Source organism: Nanorana parkeri, unplaced genomic scaffold (genome assembly GCF_000935625.1).
Source record: "Nanorana parkeri isolate BGI_ZX_2015 unplaced genomic scaffold, ASM93562v1 scaffold140, whole genome shotgun sequence".
Lineage (NCBI taxonomy): Eukaryota > Metazoa > Chordata > Amphibia > Anura > Dicroglossidae > Nanorana > Nanorana parkeri.
Window position 1 is genome coordinate 54,292 of NW_017306408.1, and position 23,469 is coordinate 77,760.

The 23,469-nt window shown below is 42.4% G+C and overlaps 1 protein-coding gene across 1 annotated transcript in view; it reads left to right on the forward strand.

Moving 5' to 3' along the window:
• The window catches only part of KYNU (kynureninase), a 75,885-nt gene that overhangs the window by 41,040 nt on the left and 11,376 nt on the right, over positions 1-23,469 (forward strand). The window contains exons 8-10 of the mRNA XM_018554052.1: positions 976-1,122; positions 16,123-16,221; positions 20,698-20,771. Coding sequence (XP_018409554.1) covers positions 976-1,122; positions 16,123-16,221; positions 20,698-20,771 — 320 coding nt within the window. The remainder of the gene's footprint in view (positions 1-975; positions 1,123-16,122; positions 16,222-20,697; positions 20,772-23,469) is intronic.

Genomic DNA, 23,469 nt, shown 5'->3' on the forward strand with positions numbered 1-23,469 from the left:
ATAACCGAATGCCGCTGAGCGGCATTAGGCTCGGCTGTTCTGCTCGGTCCCTCAGAGTGACCGAGCAGAACAGAAAAATAGTTAAAGAAGTACAAAAAAAAAATTGTTCTGCTCGGTCCCTTTTTAAATTGTTAAAAAAGTTTTTAAAAAGTAAATAGAAAACGATTGTGCGGAGCAAGCAATGACAGCTAGCTCCGCCCAACAGTATTGGCCGGCGGTTCTGCTGCCGTAAAAAAAAAATACTCTCACGGGCGCTCTGGGAGTCTCCCGCTCCCGGCCGCCCAGGAGAGAAACACTGCTTTTTCTTTTTTTTTCTTTATTCGGACACGGAGCCGTGTCAGAATAATTAATTATTTTTTTGCCCATAGGAATGCATTGCTAGATTCCTATTGGCTATTTCAATTTGCAATAGCCAATAGTAAACTAGCATTGCACCCACCCCCTGCTGATGGACCTGATGGAGAACTGCAGCAGAGGGCGGGTGCAATGCTAGTTTAGTGTGAAAAGGGCCTAAGAGAGGATTTCCCTCACTTTGGAGATTTCTTCTTACTTAATACTGTGTCTATAAGACAGGAAGTGAAGGGAAATTCTCACAATGGTACACAGATGGCAAAAAAAAAAAACATGTGTTTTCTATGTGCCCTGTTTACACTGCAATGCTGCCTTCAGACAGGCTGCATTTTTCTGCAACACATGAAGTGTGTTACTGGCAGGATCACAAGGAGAAAATAAAGGGAAATAAACCTGAAAAAAGAAAATAAATGCAGCCACCCCATTTACGGGCCAGTAATCTTCAACACATTAAATGTTTATGTATGTATATGCTGTATATATATTTATGTATTTATTTTTATTAAATTAATTTATTATTTATGTATTTATTTTTTCCTTATTCATTAATGTATTTATCCTTTTCTATATATAAACCTTAACATTAATTTGCCTTCAGAAAAGTAAATTCTTTTTTTTTCCTAGGGGGAACAAACACTGAGGACGGAGGATATTCTGTCAGTTATTGACAAGGAAGGTGATTCAATTGCCCTCATTTTATTTTCTGGCGTTCAGTATTATACAGGACAGCTATTTGACATCCCCAAAATAACAGAGGCCGGTCACAGAAAGGTATGTCTCCCTCCATCTTTATAATACAAAATTGATTTTTGTTAAAAGTCTGCATTCCTTATGAAGGGCAGGAATATTGTAGTCAGGGGTAAGCCATCTGCTTCCACGGAAATAGGATTCAGTCAGCAGGCTGTTCCCCATGGTGCTGACCGCGGTATTGCTCAGCTTATCAACCTGCATGAGACAGGCTCTGTACAAATTTCTCTACCTCATTTTTTATGATTGGCCTTTGGTGACTTCACCCCGGTCCCCTCAAGCCAAAGATACGCCAGTTCGCTGACCTGGTTTACAAAAACAGGAAAATAGGCTCGGTTCAGAGCTGGGATATTATACGTCCGGAAATCAGAGCAACACAAAAGACTTAATTAAGAGTTTATGTCACCTTTCAGGAATAAAAGTGGCATCATTAGAATGTTACTGCACTTGTATATTTTTTATTTATCTTATTGATATTTGTGTGCCTTGTATCTGTGATTGTGCTTAACTATATAAGTAGTTGTAAAGTCCCTTCATATCCTCTCCTGTTATAACATCAGCACTGTAATAGGAATACATAGTAGAGTTGTTTTTGATAATGCAATCAAAGCTTAATTGAAAGAAATCCCTTTTATGTAGTAAGCGCTGCATTCCATCTATCCATCACTTTCAACAAATTTCTGGATTCCCAGTTTGGTTTGAGGTTGTGCCAAGTAAATAGATACCCAACATGCCAAGCTTGAAAATGATGTGCGTCGTGAAACAGCGACAAAATACAGTACCTCAAAGTGTTTATAGGCTTTAAAAGCCTGTACTGGTCATCAGTTTAGAGATAACCATCATTATTGGCCCTAGAATGATTGCTCTTACTCTGGCGCACGCGGCGATACCAACATGTGAAGTGCAATTGTCATTTTCATATGTAGGGGCATCAGATGCCTGTTAGTATGTGCGCGTTCGCAGGGGACTTAAACTTTGTGTTGGTATTTTTACATTTATTTTATTTAATTTTATTTATTTATTTATTTTACTTACTTAACTTCATTGCTATTACATAGTGGGACTAACAAGCTCCCTAAGTGATAGCATATTAGTGTTGACAGGTTCTCTAAAGTGACATTAAGGGTCTATTAGACCCCTAGTGTCACCTTTCCACTTCAGAGAAGCTATTCAAGTGCAGACTGGACTTAAATAGCCTTTTGCTTGGTCACATTGTTTTGCCTGATGAAGAAACGCATTTGCTTGTAACACCATTTCTAACTAAAGGTCAATAAAAGACAGATCGATGAAGTGGACCTTGGTGTGCTGGTGACCTGGTGACCTCATTCACACCAGATGCAGTGCGTTCCAGCCCGATTCTGGCCAGAACGCACTGCCCACATTGCGGCCGACTCACTTTTTGTGGGGCAGGAGAGGGCGTGACGATCCGTTGAAGTGAATGGCACCGTAGCCACGCTCTCCGGTCGCAATTCGATCAGCTGCACGGTCCGGTCTGGTCCGGTCAGGAAAAAATGCTGCAAGCACTATTTTGTTCGGACCGGACCGCAGGCATAATGTGCCTTGCAATCCCGTGCGGCCGATCGCATTGCGGCCGGAGGGCGTGGCTACGGTGCCATTCAATGGACTGCCACGCACCCTCCTGCCCCACAACACACTGCGATGCAGTGTGTTCTGGCCAATATTGGGCCAGAACGCACTACATCTGGTGTGACTGAGCCCTTTATGGCCCTACCCATTGGCCATTTCAGAGCCCATTTAATGTAAACATTAGGATAGTCGGTTTGGAGTGTGATGGGAAACCTCTAAATAAATTACATGCTGGGCTCACAGGAAATGGGTAGAATGATATGAGTGTCATTCTGCCCAAAGTGGGCAGCCGATGCTGTACTGATTAGGAAGTTGGGGATGTTGTGTACAAAATATTCCCAAAAAATAAAAACCTAATGTAGGCCACACAGGGAGTGCCAGAGTTTAGAAGCACTGTCAAGGGCTGGCATTGTAAACTACACTCTGTTGTAAAAAATTGCCTTTCTGCGAAGCGGGGAAAATCGAAGGTGAGGATGTGCTTATCCTTTAAGAAAATAAGACCATTTTGTAACGTTATTAATGCAAGGAGTTCATTGACACAGCAGATAGGACTGTGACTGGGATCCATCAATGTATCAAAGTCACGCTATATTTCCTTACAAAAGCCTCAACATGATTTCAGCGATTACCGGATTATCAGTGTGGATTTTACAAGCTTAATCACAAATATGTTATGTTATGCCTGCAGACAAGATGCTGCACTCTGATACACTGTGTCATGTTCTACTAGATGTTGCAGTGTATAATACAGTATATATGTCAAAAGGGAATTTCTGTTCAAACTGAATAACAGGATATTGTTTTAAAATAAGTAGCTGTCAAAATAATTGATTACAATCCATTTGTTGTTATAATGCTCTCCGGTGCTCTATTAGAGAGATTTACCCTCACTTCCTCTTCTGATGAACAATTTCACCAGACAGGAAGTAAGGGAAAATCAGCAACACGGGCACAGACAGAAATGAAAATCTGACGCTGGGAATCATTGGTCCCCCTCGACCATAAAGAATGGGCTGAAGAGGTGCAATGTATTTCTCGGATGGAAGAGCACTCAGCTAGTATTCATGATCACCATCCTCAATTTTATGAATTGTGGAGCGTATGGCTGCACTTCCCCATAACCGACAAGTTCCGCTTATTGCTGTCAACCAAGTTCTTTGTAGCAGTAAAATGCCACATATTTGGATATTCGGGAGGCCCGGGCTCTGTTGCACATCTTCATTTACACACTTACCTTTCTTTTTTTTGTACTTCCTTTTTACTCTTTCTATTACTTTAGATACATTGGGGATATTTTTGCATTGTGCAAATGTTGACAAATAACCCAGCAGTTGTTGGATTGAGTTAACTTATTTATTGCAACTTTGAATTGTTTCCCATGTTGACCCTTTGTTCTCCTAAGAGGACTTTGTTTTCCTGTATTGTCTCACTTGTTTTTTCTCTATGATAAACTACTAATAACCTTTAATTTTTAAAAAGAAAAGAAACACAGTTTCTAGTCCTTCTCCACTCCTTCTAATACTAAGGGGTCTATTCACAAAGCTGCCGAAGGATCCAGCCGTAGCTTCAGCTGATCCTTCGGCTAGCTTCAGTTGTGGGAGCCCTTCGGTTCAGTCTAACCGAAGGGTTGCTGTACGTGCTTTTCATTATAGCCCGTATAGCTCCCGAAGGCGGCCGAGCGGCTCAGCCGAGCCAAAGGCATATGCTTTGGCTCAACTGAGCTGAAATGACAGCTGAAGCGTGGTGAAAGGCTGACCATACGCCTTGCAAATTGCGGCTGGCTCCGCCCAGTTGTAATTGCAGATTAGCGTCCCCATATGACCTGGGGACGCTGATCTGCCATTAAACAATAGCAACTGGACGGAGCCGACCATGACGTCACGGCCGGCTCTGCCCAGTTGTTATTCATTGTCCATGACCTGCTAGAAGACTCTAGCAGGTGTCAGCTGATAAGAAACAATTGGGCGGAGCTAGCTGCTTAGTTGCTTAAATCAAAAAAACATTTTTTTTTGTTTTCCTTTTAATTATTTTTTTCTTCTTTAACTACCTCCCGGCCAGCCGTAGTAAAAAAAACGGCCGGCCGGGAGCTCTATAGATCTGAGCGGGCGTCTTTAGACGTCCGCTCAGACACGCCCCCTCGCGCGCTGGCGTGCGCGAGCGGGAAATGCCCGATATTTAAAACAGGCAGCAATGCCTGTTAACATGTAGAGCCGGCGGATCGCTTGTATGGGGTAACGATCGGTGCCGCCCCCCTCCGCGCCCCCCCACCGTTGTCCCACTGATCCCGGGCTCTGCTGTGCCCGGTGCGAGCCCGGGATCAGCATGGTGCCTGTGTCACAGGGGATCAGAGGGAGATCGTTACACGAGCTCCCTCCGGTCCCCTCTCCGCTGCAAGAATGCGGAAGTGTTGTATAATACATCACTTCCGCATTCTTGTGTCACTCTCCAGCTTCAGAAGCTGGAAAGAAGCTGATGGAGCAGATCTCTGATAATCTCCATAAAGAGGACCTGTCACATTTTGCTATCACATAGGGGGGTTTTATTAGCCCCCGTATGTGATAGCAATAAAGTTTAGTGGAAAAAAAAATAGGGGAACAAAATAAAAGCCACCACCCAAATTTTTTTTTTAAGTTACACATAAAAAAGAATTTAAAAGAAATGTTTTTAAAGTCCCCACCCATACATATATATTTTTTTAATTTAATATTTATTTACATTTAAACATTTTTATAACTTTTTTAAAAATAATTTCTCATGCTCAAAAAACTAACCTCAACTGCAGGTTAATCCTTAGTCTGACCCTGCCTGTCTCAACCTTGGAACTCTTTAAATAGTTTTCAGGTTCTTGGGAAATCTCTGCTAAAAAATATTTAATCTATAACTCAAGGTACGTAAGTGTGATCAGTCAGTTGAAGAATAATAGGGATCAATAGGTTTAAGAATAATTATTAGTGATCAAAAAAAAGTTGAAGAATAAGTAATATGGCATACCCAGCATAATTGACAACCCAGTCAGTCACCGCTCTCTGCAGGGAGAAGATCGGGAACTTAGCGATCAGCGGTATGTGATCGCTCAGTTCTTGATCTATAGAGCCGATTTGTGACAGCTGCAATGCCTCACGTCAGCTCCAATTATGGGGATGAGTGTATATCACTCTCCCCATAATTCTCCTTTAATTTGAACTATTTTAGCAACATAGTTGCTCTAAACGTGTGCGTATGCGATGCCACATACGACCCCGCATTGCATGAAATCGCATGTTACAATGTTAGGTGCACTGCAGTGCCATTATTTCTTAATTGCATCCCAACGCACGTGGCCATTGCATGTGTGTTGCATTGCATCGCATGGTAACCCTAAAAGCTGTGATACACTGCACGCAAAGTAGCACGGAGCAGTGGTGTGCAGACCTTCGCGTGCAGTATGTCATGTTCACTCTGACACGGCAGCTTGCGAGAGCTTGCATAGCTGAGATCAAAAATGTCATCTTCAGCCTATTGCCTTGCGCGTATAAACCTGTGCGTCAGCATGCAAAATCAATTTGGCTGTTACATGCAAGCCAATTGGCTGAGGGTGGAGTCTTTCATCTGGCCACATTCAGCTCCCACGCTGCATGCCAACCTCCGTACCTGACAGCTTTGTCACGGGCCTAACAGGATAAACCTAAACACTTGGGCTGTCACAAAAATACCCATAATCAATTAGGCTATTGCTAATGCTGAGGTTGCTCCCCAGCAAAATACAATCTGCCTGAAATCAATCCCAAAAACTCGGAGCCAATTTTTTTGTGCTGAATCCATCTGTTCTGGTATGCCCCCATGGGCAATGGTTGGCATAAATGCTTCTCTTCCATTTATAGAGAAAGTAGAAATGTTCATTAATTGTATTTAGTAATTTCAGCAGATCTTCCTGGTTTTTTTTTAGACTTTTTTAGATTAGATTTTGTCCTAAAAGATACTTGGAATAGAACTCTAAACAAAAATGTTGTATATCCTATATTTGATAGTGGCATAGCTGTTTAGATTTCTAAACAGGAATTCTAATATGCAAATTAGCTAACACAGAATATTTTCTTGTCTGTGCCAAGCTTGATTTAAAGTGCACCTGTCACTTTGGCAAACTTCTGACATCCCAGGAGCGTCAGTGCTGATTGGTGGAGTAGATAGGAATATGGTATGCATTCATGGTTATTCATCACCCCTAGATGAAACAAACATTTAAACCACATGGGTTAGAGCAGTCGTTCTCAACCTGTGTAACCTCAGGACCCACATTTGTCTTTGGTCATTAATTAATTAATTAAAAATGTTTTCATTTTTTTTAAGGTCCACCCAATCTCCTTACCTTACGAGAACTGGAGTGGATCCTTAGCCTGGGTCCAGTGTGGGCTGCTGTGCTGTGACGGAGCCAGAATGTGACATCATTCTGGTCCAGGCATCTCTACAGGACACGTGAGGGAGCTGTAAGCAATGCACGTATGGATGGAGCTCCCTCATGGCCATAGCCCCAGCTCACCCCACCTCAAGCTGACACTTGGCGCTGGCAGCATATTTTAAATGGCTGCTCTGTGCGAGAACGGACAGTTCTGCACTAGGGGAGGCTGAAGAGCCTCTCACCTAGAAAAGTGGAAGGCATGTGGTGACCCACTGAACACGGGGTCATGACCACTTTTGGGTTCACCAGTTGAGACCCAATGGGTTAGAGGATGGGAATTGCATAGTTAAAGTTTACACCAGCCCATTGTTCAGTTTTAAAGGATATGTTTTAATTTTGGATGTGGAGGTGTTAGAAGCTCTATCAGGTTTATATTGCTTTCTGGGTCCCTTCTAGAGAGATTCATGCTCTCTATGTGTCCTAGTGACCGTTGTCACTGGAATAGAAAGTCATGGAAAATCAAAAATGTAACAGTTACCACTGAAATAAGAGGTTATGAGAAATCATCCATTGGGGACACTGTGGTGTCATTGTGACAACTGTCAAGGGTGAAGGGGCTTAACTCCTTAGATTGAAGAGATTTTCTCTCAATTCCGGTTTTGTCTTCAGGACCGAAAGTGAGGGGCATTCCCCCCAAAGGCACACAGAAACGTAAAAAAAAATTCCACTCCATCTAAAACAAAAAAAAATGTATTTAATGTGGTATCTTGTTAACCATAAAATCAATTTCCCAGCCCTGTATTGTGTTGATCTTCTTGAAATATGTTTAACAACTTTCTAGAGGTTCCGGCAAACCAGGACTTAACTGGTTATTTCATTTCAGGGTTTGATACCGGAACACTGGAGCTCTTACCGTCATGTAGTAGAAAGTTGTTTGTGTTCTTAGTTCATAGTGTGCTCTATCAAACCAACCCAGGGGGACAGGCGCTGGGATATTTAGCACCAGACACATGACATTTTACAGTGTGAAAGTTAGGAAAAATACAAATTATCATAAATGGCAGACATTCAAGTTGTTTGCCCTATTTTGCAAGTCCATATTTCATTCTGAATAGAGATCTTGATGCTAATGTGTAAGAAAAATGCCCATTCCCTCTCTGCTCTAAGAACAATTCAGCCACATATTGGAGTGAAATATCTGGATGGTGGCCACATGAATTTGCTTAAATCCTCCAGGGCTGCAAAAGCTTTTGTTTTCAGACTTGTCCTAACAGAATAGTAGGTCAGCGAGACGAAGGTGAAACCACTGAGAGTAAATCTATATGGACAGGCTGGGATCCTACCTGGTGCCTGGGAAGTCGTATGAAGAGATTATCTTTTTATGTTGCTAGTGATCGTTCCTCGCTGCTGGCTGTAAGCTTCCGGGAGCTTCTCTGACTCATCACATGCTGCACTATATAGTCTCATAAACATTATTGCAATCTGAGCTTTCTTTCGTTCTCTCTCTCTTCTTTTCTTTCTTTCTTCCTTTCTTCCTCTGTTCCTTTCCTTCACTTTCTTCTTCCCCTTTTTTCTTTCCTTCCCTCCTCCCTTCTTTACTTCCCATTCTTCTCCCTATTCTGTCTTTCCTTTCCTCCATTCCTTTATTCTGTCCTTCTGCCCTTGCTCCCCCTTTTCCCTTCCCTTCCTTTCCTCTCCTCCTTCCCTCCCTTCCTTCTTTTTCCTCGTCTTTCTATTTATGTCCTTATCTTTCTTTTTTCTTCCAAATACTGAAAAATGGCCTGGCCAGGAAGGGGGTGTAAACACCTGGTCTTCAAGTGGTTAATGAACTCTGGGCGAGCAGCTGAACCACAATACATGTATGAAAACTGTTTTACCTGCTGTAGAGCTGGTGACCTCACTTTTCTCCTTTGCAATTAAGCAGCATAACATGGTCCTGCCGCCAGCCTGTTGGTTGGACAATGAAGACGGACTAATACATTGAAGAGGTCCCCACTGCTCTCTCTCTCTCTCCTCTTGTCAGGAAGCTTTAAGTGTTGAATTGTCAGTAGAACCTGAACAGCTCACAGTGCATCTCCACCATCTTCCAGGCTGTGTTATATATATATCGATATAAAGATAGATTCAGATAGGTATACGCTGTTTTTTTATGAATGTATGTGCATGGAGACTGAGTTTTGCTTTAAAAGACCACTGATATATTATAGCTATACAAGGATAATGCATGTATTTTACATTTAATTGACTTACATTTTACCACCAAACACAATTACAGCTATATGCACTTGTTGGGACATCCCATACCAAAACCGTGGTCATTATAATGGGGTTGGCCCCCTTTTTGCAGCTATAGATACCCCCACTGTTCTGGAAAGGATTTTTAAAAAGTACATATACTACTGTATATAACACAACCTGATGTGGATAAAGTAAGGAAAGGTTAAAACTAGGGATGCACCAATACCGATACTAGAGTATTTGGTTGAGTACTCACCCAAATGCTCCAATGCCTAGCCCAATACCCGAACTTACAGTATCAGGAAGCCGGGCAGCGAGCCATTACACGGCGCCAGACTTCCGGCTTTGCCAGGAAGCTGGCTCCATGCTCCTTCATCAACAAGTGACGAAGGAGCTTGGAGATGGCTTTCTGGACAATCAGGAAGCCTGGCACTGTGTAATCATGTTCTGCCCGGCTTCCTGATTGGTTGAGAAGCTGGCCAATCAGGAAGCCGGGAGGCGAGGTATTACCCGCCCCTGGCTTCCTGATTTGCCAGAAAGCCGGCTCCATGCTTCCTCGTAACCTGGTGACGAGAAAGCATGGAGACGACTTTCCTGCTAATCAGGAAGCCAGGTGGCGAGTCATTGCACACCGTCTGGCCTCCCTAATGGGACTTCCGGTATCAGTATTGGGTATTGGTGAGTACCAAAAAAACCATCAGTACTGGTACTCCGTAACGAAAAAACGGTATAGGTATTCTTTTTCTCTTGGAGAGATTTCTCTTTACTTCCTGTACCAGATATACAACAGGAAGTGGGAGAAAATCTCTGTGATCAGAATCCCCTTCTTGGACAGCTGTCCCCATAACAGGCGTTCCCATGAAGTGAGATTTACCCTCATGTCTTGTCCTTGCAACAACTGTACAATTTGGGGTTTCCTGTTACTTTCTGTTTCGGGGACAATGGTCACCAAGATAAATAGAGAGAGCGAGAAAAATATGACAGGGGTTCTAATCCTTCACGACTTCATTCAATACTGAAAAAAAAATAGCTGTACATGTACTTTAAGTCAAATGAAAAGATTGTATCATCTCTGTATAACAGCAGGGAGTCTAATCCACCAGAATCTGTTGCTAAAGAAAAACAGCATAATATCGTCATTAAAGGTGCGCGGTATGAATCAGCCATTAAACACAATCAGAATCAATAAATCATTATTTCCCAGGTATCTGAATGCCAGTTTCTCTAAAATGATGATATGTCTGAGATATTAATTTGTCAGTATATAAAATGTCTCAGAAAAGAACAGAATGTTTGGCCCTTAAGATTTGAGTCAATTATGTTGCATTTAAACCCCCTTTAAATGCTCTCCTTTGCCACCACAATGGTATTATGTTAAAGAATACTGCCATCTAGTGGTCACTTTGTCCTATTTAATGTTCAGGTCATTGCAAGTTCTTGGTTATAGAAAATCAGATGTGTTTTTTTTTTTTTAAAGGACTGAGATCATTAAACTTGCAGTCACTGCAAGCGCTTAACTAGTTATATATTTATAGTAAACTTGTCACTTTGATCATTGAAGAAGAAGTAGCAGGTTTTCTTTAGAGCCTCCATCCCCTGCTGCTAATACATACTGTAGATCTCCCTGCACTCCCTTGCTAGCCTGTTTGCCAGTTGGAGTTGTACTTACAATTTCTGGGAAAGAGGGAGAATATGGACTTCTCTCTTATTCCCAGAATGCATTGCATGGTTGCCACTGCATCAAAAGTCAGGCTAAGCACTGATACTTGGTGGTGTGGGAAGAGTCCATAGTAGAGGTGCGCCGACCTGAAATGTTTAAAACCAAAGCAAAACTGAAAATAAAAAAATTGTCTGGCTGAAACCCGAAACCAATTTTTTTTTCTAACCCAGTGCGGGGAGCAGAGATCAGCCTCCAGTGACAGCTGACAGCTGTTAGTGCGGGAGAAGAGCTCTGCCTCTTGTGACACGCCAGCCACTCATATTGCTCTCCTCCCTCGCACCGCTCGGCCTCCTGTGACAGTTTCTCTCCTCCCCATGGTATGCTTCTCTGTGTCAGAGGAGATACAGAGCAGCGGCCAGCAGGGAGGAGAGAAACCAGGCATGCACCACAATTTTCGGTAGAAAGATGGCACTTTCAGCATTTTGCCAAAAGTGCTATTTTCAGACGATATGTTTCAGCGGCCAAAATTTCGGTGCATCCCTATTCCATGTAAACTTTGATAGAGAACATCACTGAGCTTAAACAGGACTTCTTCTATCTCCTACATTCCTTTCATTCATATCAATCCTTGCATAGTAAGTATTATTGTGACTGGGACTGTATGAGACCTTCTAAGCAGTCATCAAAATTGCAAAATATAGTCATATCTAACTAAAATCTGTTTGTATTAAATATACAGTATTATATATATAAAAAATATAAAATATCTCAAAATATACTTGTTACATTCTAACAGCATGTTACATATATCACCATATGATTAATAGACAGACAGACAGAATGATTAGTTGCCCAAAGATTTGTATTGTTCAGCTTTGATTCCCTAAGAAGCTGCTGGAATGTTGGGTTCTTCTGCCATTCTCCCGCTCTGAACCGATGCGACAACCTACCCACCTACCAGTAACATTAAAGTAGGCTTTAAAAGAGAAAGAAAGAAAGCCCTGCAGGTAGTTTTTTTTAAACAATGTGACAATACCAAGGGTAATCCAACTGTAACCACTAGAAGCAAACACTGTTAAAACATCTGTATGACCTATTTATAGTTCTGACACCCTGACTACACCACTGGCCAGTGGAGGATAAAATATACAGTATGCTGGTGGTGAAGCCCTTAGACACTGTTGGAGTGCTCACTCTGAGGCCTCATTCACATGAGAAAAGGCCGGCACGTAAAGCTCTGTGCTGTGTGCACGGCCGCATCGGGCAGCTCCCGGGAAGGACAGGTGCTGCATGTGATTAGTACGCAGCACCTGACCTTCTCTATGGGAGTACGCGGCCTTACGCCGCCCTACGCTCACCCGCCCTGCATGTCCGTGTGGGTGCGGGTTAGACATGTGCACTGCCAAAAAATGTGTTTAGTTTCGTTTCGTTTTAAATTCGGATTTGTGTTATTTCGTTTTTCAGGATTCGGGTGTGAAAGTCAATTCGGATTCGGAATTCGGACGAAATTCGGTAGCGTTAGTACGAACGGTCATTTCGTTTTCTGTTCTTATTCGTTTCGTTCGTTCGTTTGCAGCAAAAGTGACATTTGAGGGGGAAAAAATATTTTTCTCCTTCTCTAATGTCACTTTGCTCCAACGAACGAAACGAATAAGAAACGAATAAGAACAGAAAACGAAACGAACGTTCGTACTAACGCTACCGAATTTCGGAAATGGAAATTCGGATTCGTTTGCATTCGTTATGTCTGTAATTCGGAATTCGGATACATCCGAATGTCCGAATTTCCAAAAATTCATCCGAATTTCGATTCGGAACGAAACGAATGGCACATGTCTAGTGCGGGTGTCCGTACTCGTACGCTGACAGGATGGATCCTGTCTGCATCCGAGCCGGGACACCTGCACCCGTACGGACCTGCACTTGGGGTGAACGTAGGGCGGCGTACGGCCACGTACTCCCATAGAGAAGGACAGGGGCTGCGTACTAATCACACACAGCACCTGTCCTTCCGGGGAGCTGGCCGATGCGGCCGTGCACGCAGCACAGAGCTTTACGTGCCGGCCTTTTCTCATGTGAATGAGGCCTTAGGGTGCATTCATACCAAATTCGGAAGGAAACTCCAGGTCCAGGTTTGGAAAACCAAAGGGAAACTCCAGGTCCAGGTTTGGAAAACCAAAGGGAACAGAGTTCTGTTTCGCCTGTTTTGGGCCTGATCATGGCGGATCGGGGTTAGGCTTGTCCAATTACATCCGACGCCCTAACACTGGTCTGGTAAGTTCAGTTTTTTTCTCTCCAATGCAGCATGGATAGAGGAAAAAAACTGGATGGGCACAAATGTCACAACAGTGATATCCATTCTGAACTGCTGCGATCAGCAGACATATGTGCATGGATCACCTGCTGATGCAAATGACAGACACCTGGGTAAAAGGGGCCTAAAAACTGGGATCTTTGGGAGGGAAGCCTCTGCATGTGCCCACATGGAGGGGTACTAAAGAAACAGGAGAATTCCAGCTCTCCTGGGTGGCTCCTTAAGTTAATAATGCAATGCAAACTCTTCTCTGGAACACCCAAGTACTGAAATACAGTATCCCCGATATTGATTTAATCACAAATTCCATCCTTAATCCTTTATAATAATCCTCCATTTTCATGAAAGTGCTTTGCAGACGTATTCTACTAAGTATCATAGTCGTCTTCCTCCAAAACAGATATAAAATGTGATGAGAAGCACAAGGCAGCCTCAGAAAATGTAGCATCACGGCGGCATTAAAACATATGGTGCAAAATTGCATTGTGATAAAATGTAAAAAAAAAAAAAGAAGGATATAGAAAATAAAACCTATGATCCCACCACGTCATCTACATATGTTGAAATTAAAATGTAACTACAGTCGGCAGAACAATCCTTGCAAAAGTTTTAATAAGAAGAAAAATTGTGAAACGTATCAGACAAATGGGCACTTTGTAACATTGTTAAATTGGAAACTGCGATAGTTCCTAAATGTTTATTTAGTGTTTAGCATTTAAAGCATTTAACACTAATCATATATTATTTGTGACAAGGTTTTCATAGCTGCATTTGATTATTTAATTATATTTTTATACAATTATATTTCATTTTATAATGCACTTTCCTTGAAAGGAAGAATTTTTGGTTGATATGTGTGTCATTGCTGCCCTCTTGTGTCATTTTATCTAACTGCAAGCAATCAGTATAACAGTAGCGGTCCATACACACATTTCTGCTTGAAAACGTTGTTCAGTTCTGTGCACTTCTCATGTTGGTGCGTTTTCGGGGATTTTTGCATGTAAATGCACATTCTAAATGCATGTTATTACATATTTTTTAATACATATTTTCATTTATATTTTTATAAATGCTCTCTCAAGGTTTTCTTTTGAAATGTTACTTTCCATTTAGAAATCAACGCAAAACTTTGACATTTCTATTGATTGGTCACATTTAAAGGGTATTTTTCTACTTTAGCAGTCACATTTGAGAAAACCCCTCTATATGTCTGTGATGTGATCCTATTCACACAGCATAAAGAAAAATAAATTAAAAAAAAAACTATATCTTCTGTTTTGTTGCAGCAGACAAGATGGCCGATTCCAGGCTTTTCTCAGCTCCTTCATGGTGATCTGTATTAATCGAAAGGCTTAGGACTGAAATTTGTGGATTGTGTTTCTCTCATTCACCTAATCAACATACAATGGAGAAGCCACCTCTGACCCCTAACAGTGTCTCCTAACATTGCAAAGAAAGATAAGCAAGTAGAAATGTTAACCCCATTAAACCCCTAAGCCAAGTAAAAACAGTTAAAACAGTTTTGGTCACCAATCCACAGAAAGGATGTCATGGAGCTGGCGAGAGTCCAGAGAAGGGCAACTAAACTAATTAAGGGGCTGGAGGAACAAAGCTATGAAACACGGTTACTAAATTTAAACGTGTTCACTCTGGAAGTGAGGAGATTAAGAGGAGATATGATTTTAATGTTCAAAATGTTTAGTGGTGATGGCAACATCTGCAATAAACTATGTACAGTAAACTCCATAACAATGACTAGAGGCCACCACCTAAAATTGGTGGAGAAAAGATTTAACCACAAAGGGGCGTAGGGGATTCTTCTCAGTCAGAGCGGTTAAAGTCTGGAACTCGCTGCCAAAAGAAGTCTGAGAGTATTGAATCATTCAAAAAGCTTTTAGATACCTTCCTCAGAGACCATGACATACAGGGGTACAGGTATTCTTAAAATCTAGATCACACAGGGACTCAGTGTACACACACACATGCACAATCACACACAGACACACAAATGTTGATGGACCTGTGTCTTTATTCAACCTCAAATACTATGTAACTATGTCACTGCAAGGAGCATTTTTTTATTACTATTTTTTTTTAGCATATGCAATGTGAAAGGGAACATGTAACAAATGTAAAATAGGTGTTATCCTAAATTGGCTGCAAAAGTGAAAATAAAATAAATTAAAATAAATTATGATATATTATATATTCAGTTTACTTATTCACTTTTCATCAATTGTATAATGTATTGTTATTATCAAAATACATCTCTTTTATTTCACCCTTCAGCATTAAAGCTGAACTCAAACGACACTCCTGGGAAGAACAGGTGATGCGTGTGATTGTACGCAGCAGCCAACAGTGTTCTTCTCTACGGGAGTACGCCGCCGTACGCTCACCCGAGCTACACATCCGTGTGGATGCGGTTGTCCATGCTCAGACTCAGACAGGATTCATCCTGTCTGCAAACGAGTATGGACACCCGCACCACCACGGATGTGCAGCTCGGGTGAGCGTACGGCCACTTACTCCCATAGAGTACTCGGACACAGACAGGATGGATCCTGTCCGCATCTTAGCACAGACATCCGCACCCGCACGGATGTGCACTTCAGGTGAGCGTACGGCCCCGTACTCCCATAGAGAAGAACAGGCTGCTGCGTACAATCACACGTAGCACCTGTCCTTCCCAGGAGCAGCACGATACGGCCGTGCACGCAGCACGGATCTGTACGGGTCGGCTGTTACTCGTGTGAAAGAGCTCACAGGTGTAAGCAGGGATTAAATTGTCTCCAACAGTCCCTTGTTCGCTTCCCTATGAAGTAATAACCTGAGCTGTGCTTTCTGCAGGGATGTTATGTTGGCTTTGACTTGGCCCATGCTGTTGGTAACGTTGAACTGCACTTACATGACTGGGATGTGGACTTTGCCTGCTGGTGTTCCTATAAGGTATTTCATTCATTCATGTATTGTATTTCTTGCTTTTGTTATTTTTATAGTTTATATCGTTTACCACTAACTAGAAGCTGAACAGTTTTTTCATCTTGCATCCATAAAGAGGTCTACGATGGACTTAGAAACCCTTGTATATTTCATGGAACTGTGTTGGAGTTCTTTGAAACTGCTTCAGGCCAGCAGCTAAGAACACATACAGGTGAAATACATATATGGGAGCAATCTGTCAAAGGATTTGTATTTATGTGCATCCAGTCCTGAGATTTAAACAGGTCTGTCACACCACAAAGTCCTCTCTGGCAGGGGAGGACATCTGATTTTTTTTGTGGAACATCATTAATGCTTACAAGTCTTCCTCTCACCCTCGCCTTTTGACTGGACAGCAAAAAGAGAAGCAACAGACTGATAAGCTCATCTCTATGTCACTCTGATTTCTCCTTCTATCAGCATGCTGCTTGCACTGCAGCAAAACTGATTGCCTCCTTGTGCTGCTTCTCCCTACCCCAGTCTGGACTCTGCTGTAAAAGGACTGCAAGAGGCTAGCACCGGGTCAAATTCAGATACTTACACTGCTGCTTGCTTTAACTACCTCCGGGCCGGCCGTTGTAAAAAAAACAGCCGGCCGGGAGCTCTCTAGATCTGAGCGGGCGTCTTTAGACATCCGCTCAGACACGCCCGCCCAGCGACGCGAGCGAGCGAGAAATGCCCGATATTTAAAAACAGGCAGCGATGCCTGTTAACATACAAGCGATCCGCCGGCTATAGAGCCCGCAGATCGCTTGTATGGGGTAACAATTGGTGCCACCCCCTCCGCGGTCCCCGCCTCCGCCGTTGTCCCGCTGAGCTGGTCCCCGGCTCCGCTGTGCCCGGTGCGAGCCCAGGATCAGCAATGTGCCCTGTGTCACAGGGGATCAGAGGGAGATCTGTACACGAGCTCCCTCCGGTCCCCTCTCTTCTGCAAGAATGCGGAAGTGTTGTATATTACATCACTTCCGCATTCTCGTGTCACTCTCCAGCTTCAGATGCTGGAGAGAAGCTGATGAAGCAGATCTGTGCTTCATCAGCTTCTTTTGGGGGGTCCTAGGTGACATTAGGGGTCTTGGAGACTCCTGATGTCTCCATAAAGAGGACCTGTCACATATTTTGCTATCACATAGGGGGTTTTTATTAGCCTCATATGTGATAGCAATAAAGTTTAGTGAACAAAAAAAATAGGAAAACAATGAAAGTCCCCCCCCCCCCAAAAAAAAAAAATTAAGTTACACATAAAAAAAGAACAAACATTTTTTTTTTTAAAGTCCCCACCCATACATACAGGCATTCAAACATGCGTGGGGGGCGCATACCTGCGATAACAACTATTACGCCCATTACGCCGCACATGTTACATATCGCCACGAACGTCGCAGTGAGAGCGATAATTCTAGGGCCATCAATCACTGATAACACTAAACTGATGAGCGGTAAAAGCTTTTAAAGCATCACCTATGGCCAATTTTGAGTATGGTAGTTTTCTGCGATTTTGCAGTGCGCGCAATTTTAAAGCTTTACATTTTTGGTGTCTATTTACCTGACGTGACCCCGACTTTTATATTTTACAAAAAAACTGGGTAATAATAAATGTTTCCTAACATAATGTAAAATAAAACTTTTTTCTTTCTACATATTCAGTAATTTTTCCTAATTATAGTAAATAATAACAACCGTAGTGGTGATTATATACCACCAAAAGAAAGCTCTATCCGTCCCCAAAAAATGGTATAAAATTCATTTCAGTACAGCGTTGCATGACGGAATAAACGTCAGTCAAAGTAACGCAGCGCTCAATACTGAAAAATGGCCCAGCCTGGAAGGGGGTCTAAACACCTGTTCTTCAAGCGGTTAAAAAAAATGAATCCAATGATGCATTAATGATACAGAGTTGCATTAATATGAGTATTTTATATGAGCCTGGAGTTCAACTTTTAGTCTAAATAAACCCTGGACTGGAAGGCATCGGGCACATCAGGTATTTGCCACAGGGGAGAGTCTACTTAAGATAATGTATAGTTTGGTAAGTTCCTTTGGGTTGCCGTGCCTCAGCAAAGATCACTGTGCTCTATTCACATTCTGCACATGTCCACACAACAGGATTGTATTGGCAGCGTGGCAATGCTGTGGCATTATTTTACAGACTTGGGAACACACCGTGTGCTCTTACATATGAAAGTAGGCTTGTATACTGCCTGTATCAGGAATGTTTTTGCTGATGGTCCTGCAGGGTATCTTCTTGGCAGGAAAGGAACTTATAGTAAATGTTGTTGGTTGTTGGTTATGTGTTTAGATGAAGCACAACATCTTAAGGAATGCTGAATTAAGTTTTAATTGCTTTTGGAGAACGTTACATATATATACAATGCACTTTGTAGGAAACATATAGGGGGTTATTCACAACGCTGTCGAAGGCAGCCGAGTGAATAGCCCAGCCGAAGTGAAGTGAGCCGAACGCTGTTTGGCTATTCACTTCAGTCTTGTACGGCTGATTTCAGCTGTACATTGGCTAAAATCAGCCGTACATCGGCTGCCTTCGGTCATCCGAATATGCTCTAAGGCAGTGTTTTTCAACCTTTTTTGTGCAAAAGCACACTTTTTTCATGAAAAAAATCACGAGGCACACCAATATATTTTTTTTAAAGAGAAAAAAAGAAAAACAATTGGGCGGAGCTAGCGGTGACAGCTAGCTCCTCCCAACTGTTTCCTATTGGCCGTCACCTGCAAGAGTCTTCTGGCAGGTCCGGCCACTGAATAACAACTGAGCGGAGTCAGCCATGACGTCACATCTGGCTCCGTCCAGTTGTAATTGTTCAATGAGAGACAACCATCCCCAGGTCATTTGGGGACACTGATCTGTCATTACAACTGGGCGGAGCGAGCCGCAAGATCAGGGCTGCCTCCGCCCAGCTGTCATTTGCATGGGGATCGGTTGGCTTTGGTCGACGCTTCTCCACCCTTCAGGTGCCACTACAGCTCAGCCGAGCCGAAGCATATGCGTTCGGCTTGGCTGCCCTCGGCTGCCATACAGGCTATTGTGAATAGCCCATACAGCGGCCCTTAGGTTCGACTGAACCGAAGGGCAGAGGCAGCCGAAGGATCAGCCGAAGCTACGGCTAGATCCTTCGGCTCTTTATATAATAGATAAGCATGCATATATAGACTAACACTGCACTACAGCGCCATCTACAGCTCAAAAGACAAAACAGTATATGCTGTTGCATTTCCATCAAACTCAACAAAACAACACTGTAAAATACTTTCTTCTACAGGTGTTATTTAGAGATCAGCAAATGTCTAAAAAAACGTCTTTTCCAAAGATCTACCTGTTCTATATCTGCAGTTCCTTTCATTGATTTTAACCTGTTTGAGGAGAGCAAGCTGGGCACCCACCATGCAGGGGTAGGGGTCTGTGTCTTATAGCATCGTGCACGCAGCTATTTAAAGAGGAACTGCACCCATCAATTTAATGTCTCCCAAAACAGTTACTGTCAAGGCATGCCAACTGTCAAGGTTGCCTGTGTGCTTATTTCTGTTCTCAGCCAAACTTTCAAGCCCTCAAATGGCTGTAGTCATAACTGATCACATGTGCATCACCATGGCAAATGTAATCCAAATAGAGGCCACGGTGGCACCTTCCTTGGCTGTAATGGATAAGAAGTGTGCTAATTATTTCAAAAACATGGTATAATCCTATATAATCCTATATAGCTGACAAACCTATGTGAATATCCCACTAATCTAATGTTACAAATTTACATAGAATATGGTTCAGCACTGAAAAGACTCCTTCTAAGCTAAGCTGAATATTCTTGCAAATTGATCATCAAAACAAACACATATATAAATACAATGTTACATTTCCAAACAGCAGGGGATCTGTATACTGATCCCCTACTGATCCCCTATCAGAGCAGTTCGGAAAACAGACATCACTCTTGTGATATCCGTGTCTGTCCAGTTTAAAAAAAAAAATGTGTGGCAAATTAAATTTGTAACATCTCTTCCTAATACTAATTTGTTTAGGCTTTAGTATCACTTTTTACTCTGTGCCCCCTTTAAGAAAATGTGCTCTTGCTTCCTGTTCTGTCTTACACAGGAGAAATCTTCCCAATGTAGAAAGCAGAACATTCTGGCACAGATTCTAACCCTTCCTTATACTGTTAGAAAAAAATATCTTATTGTTGCCTTTGGTCCCATTGGGGAGACCTTCCCTCACTTTATACTTTGCCCAACATCTGTCATTTAGAAAATGAGGGTGAATGAGTACAGATTACAACAGGAACATTACAGGCCCTACCTAAATCTTTTCTAAACCAACAAAAAGTTTTGGCTGCATGCGGACTGCTGCAGGAGGGAAGGGCAAAGGGTACATTTTACAACTGTGTTCTTTAATCATCGTGTGTCAATGCAATTTATCTTATTTTTGTTGCTTCACAGTATCTTAATTCTGGAGCAGGTGGATTGGCTGGAGCTTTCATCCATGAGAAACTTTCCAGTGCTATCAAACCAGCGTAAGTACTAGATGAGAACTGGCATTGTAACAGTTAAAATCAGAAGATGGAGCTAAATAGATGGACAGATCATTTACTGTATATTTAAAGTCAAAACTTTATTTTTCTAGTTTTGGATAGAGCAGGAAATAGTTAAAGCGGCATTCGGCTCGGCTGTTCTGCTCGGTCCCTCAGAGGTACCGAGCAGGACAGAAAAAAGAGTGAAAAAAGTTAAAAAAGTAAATAGCAAACGATTGTGCGGAGCTAGCAGTGACAGCTAGCTCCGCCCCATAGGTTTCCTATTGTCCGGCGGCTCTGCTGCTGTCAATTTTTTTTTTTAAACTTTCCTGGGCGCTCTGGGAGCCTCCTGCTCCCGGCCGCCCAGGAGAGAAACAATGATGTGTCTTTTTTTATCTTTATTCTGACGCAAGCGATGTCAGAATAGAAAAAAAAAATGTTCCCATTGAAAATCATTGGTACATTACTATTGGCTATTTCAATTTGCAATAGCCTATAGTAAACTAGCATTGTACCCGTCCTCTGACTCGGCCAGCTTTGGCTTTCAGCACGGCTCAGCCGAGCCGATGCATATGCGTTCGGCTCGACTGAGCCGCTCGGCCATGATCGGGAGCTGTACAGGCTATTGTGAATAGCCCGTAAAGCACCCCTTCGGTTCTAATGAACCGAAGGGGTCCTGGGGCAGAAGCTAGCCGAAGGATCGGCCAAAGCTACGGCCAGATCCTTCGGCAGCTTTGCGAATAGACCCCTAAATCCTAAGTAATAATTGGCTCCAGTTTCCAAGATACAGCTTCAAGGTCAAAATTGCATCAAAATAATTCAAATATTTGAGGGGGATGTGCGATTATGCTCCATAACTTTTCTGCAAAATGTGATATAGCAATGAGAATGGTGACACACCAATCATTATAAATTATAAACCAAATCTTTTTGGTGATCACGGAAAATGGAGATCCTGACATCACTCTGCAAGAGGTTCCACTGTTGTAATCTGGAGCCCAGTAGCTCTGCCTTACTCTTAGGTAATTCCAAATCCCTGACCAGGTAATTTAGTTCACTCTGTGAAATTAGATGTGGTTCAGGAGGAGCATTCGGTGGGCTAAAGTTTTGGTCAGCTGACATCTACAGCCCCGGATCAGCTGCATCAGCTGTTCATCGTCTTTATCATCATCTAAGTCTAGAAAGTAGGATTCTGGTGGATCTGGAATAGGCATGTCTTCACCATGGGGTACAGGACGCAGTGTGGATTGAATGTTTGGATATGCTACGGTCCACTTCTTCTTTCTTGAGGTGCCTTTTGCAATTGGGGGAACCGTGCAAAATATAACAGTCGCTACTATGATTGGTGGTGGTTTCCCTCCACACTATTGGGACAGCGAAAGGCATGGACTTTTTCTTCTTGTTTAGCCAATGACGCAGATAAGTTGCACATGCAATGCAACAATAACGAGGGGCCCAACTCTTGTCCTGATCCCCTATTCTGCATCCAAAATATATACGGGATATGCTATTTTTTACTACTGCCGTCATACTGCACTTTTGAGATGCAAATGTAACCTCGCCACAAATGTAGCAGAAGTTATCTGCGTTGTTTACACAGTTTTTCTCATGTTGCATTTAAGGAGCCTGAACACACACACACATTTCTGCACTCTTTTTGTTCAATGCAGCGAACCGCAATGCACTTTTAATCCCCATCTGTGTGTAGTGGTGTGTTGAAGAGCAGGTACATTCCTTAACACTGTATATGTGCATTGGTAGCCATTCAGGAAGTGCTCTCTTTGCTCATTGCATGTGCAACTTTTGTTACTGGGTAGTACTGTAGTACTGAACAATGTTTGTGCCTTGCTGGTGCCATTCAGAGTGAATGACAAAGCACCACAGCCCACAAGTAGAGGTAAATAAGATGTATTTCATGCTGGTGGTAAATTGTGTCGCACATGTAAGTATTGTGTCTCAGAGGTTATTCTGCAACAGATTCATATCATACCTACCAACAGTTACATGAATCTGTTGCAAGTTGTGCCATTTGTTGCTCGGACACGAGACAGATTTCTAATGAGTGTCTTTGACACCCTTTATGATACCCAAGGAAAAAATTAGATTGTTTACCTCATGTTGAGCACTTTTACATACATTAAAAATCAAATAGCTACTTGGTTGGCTACTGACTGTGTATTTATAAGAAAGCAATCTTCCGACCAACAGAGGAACAACTAGTCATTTGCCATGGTTTCCATGCACTGCACTAATGAGGTTTCAAAAGCCTGGAACAGTTGTATGTAGCTTGAAATAAATGCCTTTGTCCTATTAGGCTGTATGTGTGCTGCACACCAACAGTTCTACATGTATAGTTGATCCTGGAACATAAAGGAACAATTTGCATGTCCCCATCCACTTTACTAAAAAGAGACCCCTTACTTGTTTTTGGACTTGTGATGGAAGAGAGACAGGCAGATGCCTCCTGTTTTAACAAGGCTCTATTGCACTCTGCAATAACAACCTTTCAAACGCCAAATGCTTTTCTCCTTTTATTGCATTTTACGGAGGAAAAGTGTGTTTTTCTCAGAGCCTCCACTTCTGCATCCCAATCACCTCTCCTGCCGATGTCTGATAACATTCATTATTCTGCTCTTTTTCTGGTCAGTCATTTTAAATTCCCGTTTCCGAGCATTTCACACTGTGATGTTTGATCTGAATT